Raw genomic sequence first — 12,544 nt, forward strand, 5'->3', positions numbered from 1 at the left:
CTTGGAGTATACCCGCCAAGTAGTTGTTATGAATCGATATGACACAGCTCCTGTTCGCCTGCTTCCATCTCTCTATAATACACATCTTACACTTCCCTGTGCGACCCTCAAGCTAATACAGTAGAACACCATTGAAGTGTGTCTCGAGATTCACTTTACAGGTTTGGTTGTTTTAAACTGACAATGCTACTGCATCCAGGCTCTGTGGCGCATGTACCGTAGCTCCGTAGCATAGGGATCCCACAAGCTGAATCCTGAATTTGCAAGACCCGAGCGCAGCTGATCGGATTCGTGAGACTGTGTGAGCAAGCGCCACCCTCACCCCTCCCCTCTGGTCTCATTGTGGCCTCCCCTTCCTACCCTGTCTTCCTATCACTTGTGACAAAAAGAAAATCATTTGTTTGAGAGAGAGAGAGAGAGAGAGAGACGACGAACGAGCAAGACAGGAGAGACCAGAGACGAGACCGGGAGAGGCAGAGAGCGACGAGACGAGAGAGGAGGAAGAATAGAGAGAGACGACGACAGACGAGAAGAGAGAGAAGAGAAGAGAGATGAGAGAGAGACTGACAACGAGACGAGAACCTGAGAGAGGAATTATAGACGAGATCGAAGCAGAGAAGAGCGAGAAGAAACGCACAAGACGACGAGAGACAGAGAGAACACGCGACGACGGACACGACGTCAGAAAGAACGGAGGAGGGGAGAGAGCGGACGATGAGTGCGAGAATAGAGAAGGGAGACAGTGAGAGAAGGCATGAGAGAGCGAGGAGAGACGAGAGAGCAGAGACGAACGAGCGAGAGAGAGAGAGAGAAGAGAAGAGAGACGGAGCAGAGAAGGACGGAAGAGAAGAGAGAGAGAGAGAGAGAGAGAAAATGGCGGCATGGAGAAACTGAATGGAGACCCCACACCCCCCCTCCCTCTCTCCCTCCCATTCTCCCTCCATCTCACCTCCTTCTGTATGAATATTAACAGGGTTAATTCATTATTTTCACTCACAGTTTACATTTTTTCTCCTCTCAGATTCGTCGTACAGGGAGGGCGAGGGCGACCAGGGGCCGGGCGGTAAATCCTCCAGCATCATCGGCTCCGAGGGGGCCCTGTTAGCATGCATCATCTCGGGCAGCGTCATCTTCATTGTCATCATCATCATGCTGGTCCTGCTGTTGCTCAAGTACCGGCGGCGGCACCGCAAGCACTCTCCGCAGCACGGCACCACGCTGTCTCTCAGCACGCTGGCCACGCCCAAACGGGGCAACAACAATGGCTCGGAGCCCAGTGACATCATCATCCCTCTCAGGACTTCAGACAGCGTCTTCTGCCCGCACTACGAGAAAGTGAGCGGAGACTACGGTCACCCGGTGTACATCGTTCAGGAGATGCCCCCTCAGAGCCCTGCCAACATCTACTACAAGGTCTAAACTCACCTCCCTGGCAGGGCGCTTTTTGGATTGGTCCCTCCTTTCCCATCTCTCTGTTATTGTTCTTGTTGTTTTTACAGAAACGTTACTATTGTGGTTATTATTCCTTGTTGCTGGGATTCGTTGGAGAACACAAAAAGAAAAGCTGCTCGCTGGGGATTTTTGGGGGAATACCTCCTATCCGCTCCTCTTCTCTCCCAGCAGCGTGTTTGTGTGTGTGGACAGACGGACGGACGGAAAGACAGATGGATAGTTGGAGAGACAGAAAGATGCCCCCCTACACGTGTTTGTTTTGGATACACAGAAGGAAAAGAGGAGTTGACCCAAACCTCCCTGGATATCCTGCTCTGGGATTCTCCCCGAGAGAGACTACTGCTGGGAAAGAGAGGGAAAGAGACAACGGAGGGAGAAAGAGAGGGATGGCAGAGAGAGGAAAAGGAGAGAAGGGGTGGACCATGAACTCATGTCAGTAATGGCAGTTAGCCCCTCTGTCCAGAGACACTTTGTGGATTCAGTGACGGGAGCGGAAATATCCACTCTGGGACAATCCCAATTGACACACGGACATCAACTTATCACCCACACAACCACCCACTCACCCTATCACCCACCCACACACCCACATACTCACCCACCCACGCACACCCACTCACACACCCACATACTCACCCACTGTCAGTCATTGTGAACTGTTCAGACCCTCGTACTAGTTACGACCCATATTTCCCTCATCGTTCCGACCACACCTTTTACTTTCTTGCATCATTAATCGTTACCGTGGTTACTTAAAAAAAGGTTTTGGAGAAGAAGAAAAAAATACGATTCCTTTTTATAGCGTCAGATTGTTGGTTCATTCCTGGTATCGTTCAACTTGCAGATAGATACATTTTTATCTAGGGTGTTATAATGTTGTTTCTCGCAGCTCATTGTCATGCTGGGTACGTGGACTTTCACACACACACACACACACACATCACACACACACACACACCACACACACACACACACACACACACACACACACACACACACACACACACCACACACACACACACACATCACACAACACACACACACACACACACACAACACAGCAGCCAGCACTGGGAGAGCAGAAAAGCGGACTTAGAGATGGGCCCTATGGAAGATGAGGTGTTTGATTTGTGTTCCGTCCCATCGGGGACCATCGCTCATTCTATCTTCCTCTGGAGTGGTCAGGGCTCGCTCAGGGTTCTAGGAATGATGGACTCTATATATGAAGCCCTAGAGAGCGACTTTTGAGCCCCCACGAGTTGCTCTCTCTCTTTTCCCTCAGCACAGCTAGTCAGCATCAACAGAGAGGAGAACGAGCCTGGCCAGAGGAGGTATAGAGAGAGAGGGTATAGAGCGTGTATCCTCAGTATAGTTTGTATATAGTAAGCAAGGACTGACTCTTCCATAGATGCTTACCAACACCGAGAGTGTTAGTGAACCGGAAATACAGGCGGAATAAGAAATCCCACCCTGCCCTCTGCCTGCCAAGTTTTCAGCTACATGAGGAAAGGTAAAGATAAGAGAAGCCATTCTGGTGGAGTTTAACCCACCGCTGGCTGAAAAGAGAGACCCATGGTCTGTGGAGCTTTAAACCCAGCCACTGGCTGAAACAGAGAGGCCCAGGCTCTAAGTGGAGTTTAACCCAGCCTTCTGCTGAAACAGAGAAGCCCAGTTGATGGTAGTTAACCCCAGCCGCTGGCTGAAACAAAGAGGCCCAGGTCTAAGTGGAGTTTAAACCCAGCACTGGCTGAAAGAGGCCCAGGCTAGTGAGTGGACCCACCCTGGTGCATAAGAGCGTTGAGTTGGTGTAACCCAGCCGCGTGCCTGAAACAGAAGAAGCCCAAGTGTGGAGTTTAACCCCAGCCGCTGCCTGAGAACCGAGAACCCAGGTCCAAGTGGAGTTAACCCAAGCCGCTGCTGAAACAGAGAGCCCAGGTCCAAGTGGAGTTCTAACCCACGCCGCTGCTGAAATCAGAGATGGCCCACATTAAGTGGAGTTTGAACCAAGCGCGCGGCTGAAGATCAGAGAGCCAGGTCTATATAACCAGGGGCTGAAAGAGAGGCCAGTTTGAGTACCCAGCCGCTGGCTGAAACAGCAGAGGCCAGTCGTCCAATGGGGTATTAGACCGCAAGCCGTGGCTTGAAAACAGAGACGCTCCAGGGTCTAAGTGGAGTTTAACTCCAGCCGCTGGCTGACAAACCACGACGCCCCGCCCACCGTCAGCTGGAGTTTAACCTCGCTGGCTCTGAAGCGTGAGGCCTCAGTCTTAAGGGAGAGCTTTAACCCAGCCGCTGGCTGAAACAGAGAGGCCCAGGTCTAAGTGGAGTTTAACCCAGCCGCTGGCTGAAACAGCTCTAGGTTCCGTAATGTCTGCTCCCAGGGCAACAAGAACCGTTGCTTTCCTACACAATTTTAAAAAGCACAGGGACATCAAAGCTCATTGTCACTGTTTCTCAAACATCATCTTTAGCATTTCCTTGTTGTTGTTTTTTTACTATTAAATGTTTTGTTTGTTAGAAAAATAGATGTACATTTAAAGGAGGACATTTTGAAACAGAAAGAGTAAGAAATAAACCATATGAAAAATCATTATTTATTCATCATAGACCCATTAAATCAAATCAAATCAAATGTATTTATAAAGCCCTTCTTACATCAGCTGATATCTCAAAGTGCTGTACAGAAACCCAGCCTAAAACCCCAAACAGCAAGCAATGCAGGTGTAGAAGCACGRGTGTTGTCAGAAAGACAGTGATGAGAAGTAAACGTTAATATTGTCTGGTATAAAAAAGTACACATTATGCAAGCTAGGGGTTTGATGGATCTAATTCACCCATAATGTCCCATCTTTTCATTTAACTTCCACCCAGAGACACAGGACTAGGGCCTGGGAAGGGGATAGGGAAGGCAGCCTGGACATATGCTCCAAGGGGAGAGGAGGTTGTTGGATCCAAAATAGCGTAACCACGAGGCAGACCAGCAGTGTATCCCACACTCCTTCACTGTAGCATCTCCCAAAGGAACATGGGAAAGATTCTCATGATGACCCTGTGCCCCTCTTTCCCCACGCTACCGTGTGCGTGTGTGTGTGTGTGTGTGTGCCTCCTTTTGAGCAAGGCCAGTGAAAGACAGCCATTTTGTTCTCTTTATTCACACACATTTGAAAAACATTGACTTAAGAAAATGAGAACACGATTGTGACTTATACCACGCCCAATCATGTATCTGTTCGCAACCAACATTCTCATTAGTTCATTAAGAACATCAAATTTCACCAAGCCTTGTATGATCTGGGGTTTGTGCCTCTAAGAGGCTACAAAATCTGCAAATATGCAATTTCTATTTATTTTTTTAAGAATTGAGAGAAATCTACACCAATGGAAAAGTGTTCTTAAAAACCACTGAGAGATGTGACAACAAACAGGACGTAAACAAAACGAGTAAAGTACATCACACGAGCCTGCTGTTAGAGTTTTTGATTTCTAGTATTATTTTAAACTTTTTCATTTATTTTTATTTTTACTGTGTGCCGTAGTTCCAAGGTAAACTGTGAAGAAAAAAAAAGAAACGTTTTGAAAATGAGATGCACCTGGACAGTTATTTAAGAAAAAGTGTGAAAAAAAAATGAAAAAAAACACACCAGGAATCACAAACAAATTGATGTTTAGTTGCGACTGCGACAGAATATGACAATCGTTTTAGTTTCTTTGAATCTGACGTCCTTATCCTAGCTAACGTACAACTGGCATTCTTCTAACATGGCTAGGGTCGTTTTTTCTGTCTCTGTTATATGAATGAAATGTTGCAGCAATGTTGAGAGAATGTTAGTAAGCTGGCTAGGAGAAGTACTTCAGGCTACTGTAAAATGCCTTGCTCGTATTGGTCAGCCCTTGGTCACCTGACTCAGTAATTTTGCACCGTTCTTCTGTAGGTAAGAAACTGTAAATACATGAATGTTTGTATTGTTTATGGATCCCGGGGTTGTTACAATAGCCTTATTCACCTTTTTAGGAAAGTAAATGGAAATGAATAAAGAGCAAATGGAACATCAGTAAAACAGAGCATACTTTTGTTGGTAAATAGCTTGTGTATATATTGACAAGATCAATAAAACWATGTTTTTATCAACTCTTAAAGTAAGATGTTTTGTATAGAATTAGTTTTTTTTTCTTTTCCCTATGTATTTTTAGCTAGCGCTCGTTGGAAAGCCCTTGTCCGCCTCCCACTCCCTCCCCTTTTGCACTGTTTCCATGGCAATTTGGTTTGGAAACAATTGAGAGAAAAAGTTGCCAAACCGACTGCTGCATATTCGTGTGAACCATAAATATTTATTGAATTCATTTTTGTTGTTCTGTTATTTTTTTTATTTTTATTTGATTTCTGTTCAGTAAGTGACACAGTATTACGATTGCGTTGTTCATTTGTCTCCCTGTCCTGGTTTCGTTAGTCTGTCCTGGTTTCGTTAGTCTGTCCTGGTTTCGTTAGTCTGTCCTGGTTTCCTTAGTCTGTCCTGGTTTCCTTAGTCTGTCCTGGTTTCCAGGTGGCTGTATCTGTAACCCCTCCCCTTGCASTTTGAGATGACCAGGCCGTTGAAATGGTTAAACATTCAAAAACAAAATAAACTAAAGTGACACACATTCCACCAGTCTGTTAAGAACTGAAAATGTTTTTCAATAAAATGTTTTTCCTATGGACATGCCGTCTGTGTTTTCCTATGGACATGCCGTCTGTGTTTTCCTATGGACATGCCCGTCTGTCTGTGCTGTTTTGAGTCTGTATTTCTGAACTTGTGGCTTCTCTACAGGACATCACGCTGTGCCACACTTGTGGTTACATACGGGTTTCCCTGCAGAACACGTCGACCTTCCCTAGATACAGCATTTAATACTATTGGAAGGCATTGACATCTTACCAAGACAAATTATTTGAGTACGCTGACAGATCATTTCACTTTAACCTTAAAAAGCCTTGAAACAGGTCAGAATATCTTCAAACAAGACAAATTAATCTTGATGCATTTTCTGGGTGAGCGGAATCAACTCAAAACAGGTCCTTTTCAGTTCATGATCTCAGTACAATACAAAAAGAAAATGTATGTACAATTTTTWTTTTTTATTTTACGTTTGTTAGTCTCTAGGAAATGTAAGCACGTGTTTCTCTGGTGTGTGTCTGTGTGCTGTTTCTCTGGTGTGTGTCTGTGTGCTGTTTCTCTGGTGTGAGTCTGTGTGCTGTTTCTTTCTTTCATTGTCTGGGTATGTTTAAGAATGTAGTTCAGTAGTATCTGTAGTATCTGTATACTGTATGTCAGTAGCCAGTAGTATCTGTATACTATATATCAAGTAAGCCAGTAGTATCTGTATACTGTATATCAGTAGCCAGTAGTATCTGATATCAGTAGCCAGGCTGTGTATAGGTGTGGTCCTCTGCTCGGCTCTCTGTACAGGGTGGTCCATTGAGCTGTGGTCCGGGGTGATGATGTCATGGCGGGCTGTGATTAAGAGGGCCTCTTGGCTCTCGACGGGGGACACTGGCTCTCTGGAACAAACCCAACAACCTAGTGCAGAGCAAGCCAGACCATAGCAGCCTGTGTCCTGCCTGGATCAAGTCTACACTAGGTGAAAGATTAGTGGAATCTGTGTTTATTTAATTACATTTTTTCACCTTTTTTTAACTAGGTAAGCTAGTTGAGAACAAGTTCTCATTTACAACTGCGACCTGGCCAAGATAAAGCAAAGCAGTGCGACACAAACAACAACACAGAGTTGCACATGGAATAAACAAGCGTACAGTCAATAACACAATAGAAAAAAAAGAAAGTCTATATACAGTGTGTGCAAATTGCGTAACGAGGTAAGGCAAAAAACAGGCCATAGTAGCGAAGTAATTACAATTTAGCAGATTAACACTGGAGTGACAAATGAGCTGATGATGTGCAAGTAGAGATACTGGTGTGCAAAAGAGCAGAACATTTAATAAAAACAATATGGGGATGAGGTAGTTAGATTGGATGGGCTATTTACAGATGGACTGTGTACAGCTGCAGCGCTCAGATATCTGATGTTTAAAGTTAGTGAGGGAAATATAAGTGGTTAGCTGGACAGGTAGGATGACTGACAGTGAAGGTGAACAGGTGGTCCCAGGTCAGGTGACAGAGGAATGGATGAGACTGAGGCAGGAATTCCTTTAACCATAAAGTGGTATATTTACTGGGTCGTCTGTGCTGCATAACAAAGGAAAATAAATAAATATGTATCCAATCAAATTCATAATCACAAAGATCAAATCATAACAATCATTCATTAATGACATAATTAGGTAATTCAGCAATTCAGTTCAATAACAAGTCAATAGGAATCATCCTTGAGTCATTTATGCTCATAACTATTCATCATAATCATGAGAAGACTAATACAAATAATGAAATCAGTGATCGGTTATTCAATCTATAACCCCCATCAGTTTGATATCAGAATTGATCATTTCAGCAAACATATACGTTTCATATTTCACCCTTTCAGGTTTGTCTTCATATGTACATGTCATTTCATTACATATTAACCATATATCGATGGCATGATTGGCCTGTGATGATCTGCAGYGCCGTGATCGTTGACCAATCACATTACACGATAGGTTTGAGGCYTGCGCTCCAAGCCGCGCTCCGCGGTAATAACTATAAACAATAACTGATGGCCCGCTCTCCCGATCGCAACAGATAGTTCAAATGAAAAGGTAACAGATTCGGTYGATTTACATGGATTCATGGACGCACAGAACGTCTGGATTAAGTCCTGCCTGGATCAAGTCTACACTAGGGGCTGTYGCATTTTAGACCAGCCAGTGTCCTGCCTGGATCAAGTCTACACTAGGGGCTGTAGCATTTTAGACCACCCAGCCCTTAGACCTAGTCCATAGGCCTAAGGGTTTTTCGGCTYTCCCCATAAAATATACTTTTTMGGAATCTCCTATGGGGATTGAACCCAAAAGAGTTCTTCCAGGTAAAAAATAAATAAAAAAGATTGTACAATAGATCAGCTACTGAATATCTGACTGGGTTATTCAAACCCACTCGTTGTCCTCCATCTAGCTACATATATCACCATTGTTATTATCCTGGACCCGAACACCAAAATACATAGTCCTATATGTTTTAATAAGGTTAGTATCACACCTCATGTAGCCTAGCCCATAGTCCTATATGTTTTAATAAGGTTAGTATCAAGTCGATGTAGCTGAGCGCATAGTGCCCCTATATGTTTTTAATAAGGTTAGTATGCACACTTCAATAGTAGTAGCCGCATAGTCTATAATGTTTTAATAGGTTTAGTATCATCACCATCATAGATAGTAGCTGCTAGCCCATAGTCATATTAGGTTTGCAAGATAGTTAGTAATCACACCTCATGTAGTCTCATAGCCTAGCCCTAGTCTTTATTAATAAGGTTAGTAATCTGACAAACTCATGTAGCACTATGCATAGTCCTGATATGTTTTAATAAGGTTTAGTATACACCTCATGTAGTCGCCTAGGCGACATAGTCCTATATGTTTTTAAAACTTTTGGTGAATTAGGGGGCGCTTGTTCTTTCATTTGGGAAAGATCATGCCAATTTAAACTGCTCGTACTCTTATTCTTAGTATGTACAATATGGCATATTTATTATTACTATTGGGATAGGAAAACAATCTCAAGTTTTCTAAAACTGTTTTTGAAATTTTTATCTGTGAGTAAACTAGATACTCATGTTTGGCAGGGCAACTGTCCAGACAGGGAAGTGAAAAATTGATAAGATTTTGCTCTGTTCCAGGGGCTGCCTATTCAATTGCTAATATCTATGGATTTTTGTGCATGAACTCATAGCGCCTTCCACTAGATGTCAACAGGAAGTGAGAGGTTGGAATGGGGTGTATAGCTTGATCTGAGGTCGAACAAGAGCTCTTTGGAACTGACGTGACCTACAATTTCTTTTCTACCTAGGGTCTGGGAAGTGACATCGACATGTGGCTTTCTGAAAAAGCGTGGGTCGGTATAATGTGACGGTGGATTTTTCTCCGGTCTGAATTTTATTTGATAGATTGTGATAAAGCATCATAGAGTAGTTTTTTTAAACAGAGTTGTATAGTGTTATTCACCGTTTTATTGTGCGATTTTGGCATTTTGTTTCCTTTCTAGTGCGTCAGGAGACGATGGGCATGGTTCGCGGCCTACATGGTTGCTAAGGTTGGGCTATTGACAGGGAGAAAAGGACTTCTAAAGCCAACAGACGATTTATTGGCTGGACTAGGGCTCCTGTACAAGATTCTGATGGAAGCTCATAACAAGTTAAGAACATTTATGTGTTATTTCAGTATTTTTGTGGAAAATGGTTTTTGAGGTCCTGGATTTTTCCGCCTTTTTTTGCGGGGCTGTCTCGCTATATGAGTAAGTGTTTGTTTTGGTAAATGTTAGTTTTAAGAAAGTTATAAGACGGCGGTTGCTATTAAGAACTAGTGTATCTTTTCATTTGCTGTCCACATTGTATTTTTTTTTTGTAAAGTTTTAATGAATGAGTTCTTTGGTCGATTAGGTTGAGTTGTAATATCTCTCGGACAATTTGGTGAATCGTGTGCTACAGTATTCACAATGTATAACCACGGGTTTGCAGCTCAAAATATGCCTTTTCGAACAAAACATAGAGTGGTATTTGTATAACTGATGTGTATAGGATGTATCTGGATGAAGTTGGTCCAAGGTTAGTGAATAATTGTGATAATCTTTTGCTTGGTTTTTTGGCGATGATACCTTTGTGCTGCTAATAATCTTTGTGTGTTTGGTTCTATTGGTGGTAAGCTAATATATATGGCTCATATCATTGTGTTTTCGCTGTAAACATTACAAAATCTGACAATATTGGCTGGATTCGAACAAGATGTTTTATCTCTTCATTTGCTGTACGACGCATGTATTTTTCATAAATGTTTTATGATGAGTATTTAGATATTTCACGGTTGCTCTCTGTAATATTCTGGGCTGCTTTGGTGATATTTTTATGGTAGCTGCAATGTAAAACTCATGATTTATAGCCGTCAAATGAGTGGGCACTTTTCGAAACAAACATACTTTATTGTATAACATGTTATAAGACTGTCATCTGATGAAGTTGTTTCTTGGTTAGTGACTAATTATATCTCTATTTGGTCGGTTTTGTGATAGCTACCTATGCGGTAGAAAAATMSTGAAAATATGCGGTTGAGTCTTTTGCTATTGTGGTTAGCTAATAGAAATACATATTGTGTTTTCGCTGTAAAACATTTTAAAAATCGGAAATGATGGCTGGATTCACAAGATGTTTATCTTTCATTTGCTGTATTGGACTTGTGATTTCATGAAAATTATATTATATGATATCTCTGTCGCGTTAGGCTATGCCGGTCAGCTTTTTTGATGAGGAGGATCCCGGATCCGGGAGAGAGAAGCGGTAGAGGTTTTAATAAGGTTAGTATCACACCTCATGTAGCCTAGCCCATAGTCCTATATGTTTTAATAAGGTTAGTATCACACCTCATGTAGCCTGGCACATAGGCCTATATGTTTTAATAAGGTTAGTATCACACCTCATGTAGCCTGGCACATAGGCCTATATGTTTTAATACGGTTTGTATCACAACTAAAGTGGCCAAATAACTTAAAAATGTAGCACATTCATCTGCTTTATAATGGGTGTAGAGCCTAACTGGCATACATAAGCAGCGCGTGAGTTTCAATTTTGGGGATAGCCTACTGCTTATAGCCTACTGCCATGTGCACATTGCAGCACTTATAATGTGAAGAAATAGCCGAATAGTTTATCAACATTTTAAGCTAAACGTTCTGATCTGTTGCGTCAGGCTCACTGCTTAAAACTGTTTTTTTTATGCTAGTGCTTGTATTCATTTGGGATCTATCACATCCCACAACTGTCCCAGACTATGTTTGGAAAATGTATGTCTCGCATAGAATAGAATAGGTCAACTTTTGTATTATGGGGGACAGTAGATTGACATAGGCTAGTTATTTTGCTGTTCGTTAGGCCAAATCATCTTGTTGGCTGACAAAAAGTAAATGTGGACAGTTCTTGCTTCCAATATCTTCGATATGCGACTTCGTAATTGGATAAGGACGCGCATAGTTGCGTAACCGATGTGTCTGTTTTCACTTGTTGCCGTTGAGAAAGACCCGATCACATGACTGAGAGCCATGTGAGTGAGAGGTGCTTCAGCGCAAAGCGGGATATTTTAATTATTATAAACGGCATAATGGACACTGACCATAGAATGCATGTTTTTTTTTAGGGGGATTTAAGACCACACAAAGGGGATGCATTATCAAGTTCTTGTCAAATTGTGAATGAGAGACTGATGAAGTGGGTACAGCCTGCACACAAAAAACAAAAGCAGAGCTCAGGACTTTCAAGCAACTTTTTTCAAATCATCATTAGAGTCGTATCATGCAGCCTTACAATGTATTAGAAATCTAAACATATAGCGCAACGTTTGCATCACAACTAAAGTTACATAAATAACTCGAAATTAAGCACATAGAAGTACCTGCTTCTTTGTTAACCGATCAACACAGAATAGCCGCATGAGCGCACTCCCTCAGACCGTTTGGAGAAAATATCCTTTCTGTTTTATTCAGCTATGTTCAATTGTATTCTTCAGATTATAAAATAATATAAAATAATGCTAACGAATTCTAAGCAAAACTTGTCTGCTAAATGAACTAGTGWAGCCCASYGCCATTRGGCATAACCACATCAGGGCCTACCATAAGGACAACTCAGAGGATGCTATTCTGTTCTTCTGAAATAGACTACATTTTCTTCATATCATGTTTCTTTAGACCTGTCTAAAATAAATAATGGATTTATTGTGACGGTGTTGGCTATATTACATGGATTTATTAGACGTTTTTAAAATGTAGATGTTCCAACAGTCTGCATCAGTGGTTCATGACATTTTTGTCAGCCGGTGCTATTGTCAAGCAAATAACAGCGGTCTCACGGAACTACCATAATTATCATAAAACACATTTAGCATCTCTCGTCTTCCACGGGCACAGCCTACACTCGG

At 42.4% G+C, this 12,544-nt stretch overlaps 1 protein-coding gene and 1 long non-coding RNA gene across 3 annotated transcripts; both read left to right on the plus strand.

The window, feature by feature from the left end:
• The first annotated feature begins 714 nt into the window (after positions 1-714).
• LOC112075095 (ephrin-B2a-like) lies at positions 715-2,314 on the plus strand. The gene is made up of 2 exons (XM_024142134.2): positions 715-742; positions 1,022-2,314. The coding sequence occupies exons 1-2, from the start codon at positions 715-717 to the stop codon at positions 1,417-1,419; spliced, it is 426 nt and encodes a 141-aa protein (XP_023997902.2). The 3' UTR covers positions 1,420-2,314.
• A 767-nt stretch (positions 2,315-3,081) lies between these two features.
• Positions 3,082-6,147, plus strand: LOC139025626 (uncharacterized). Of its 2 annotated transcripts, none has more exons than XR_011477226.1 (2): positions 3,082-3,181; positions 3,731-6,147. It is a non-coding gene; the product is annotated as an uncharacterized lncRNA (long non-coding RNA). The 2 variants fall into 2 exon arrangements; XR_011477227.1 differs by lacking the exon at positions 3,082-3,181 and adding an exon at positions 3,378-3,398.
• The last annotated feature ends 6,397 nt before the right edge of the window (positions 6,148-12,544 follow it).

The sequence above is a fragment of the Salvelinus sp. IW2-2015 genome, unplaced genomic scaffold (assembly GCF_002910315.2).
Source record: "Salvelinus sp. IW2-2015 unplaced genomic scaffold, ASM291031v2 Un_scaffold2979, whole genome shotgun sequence".
NCBI lineage: Eukaryota > Metazoa > Chordata > Actinopteri > Salmoniformes > Salmonidae > Salvelinus > Salvelinus sp. IW2-2015.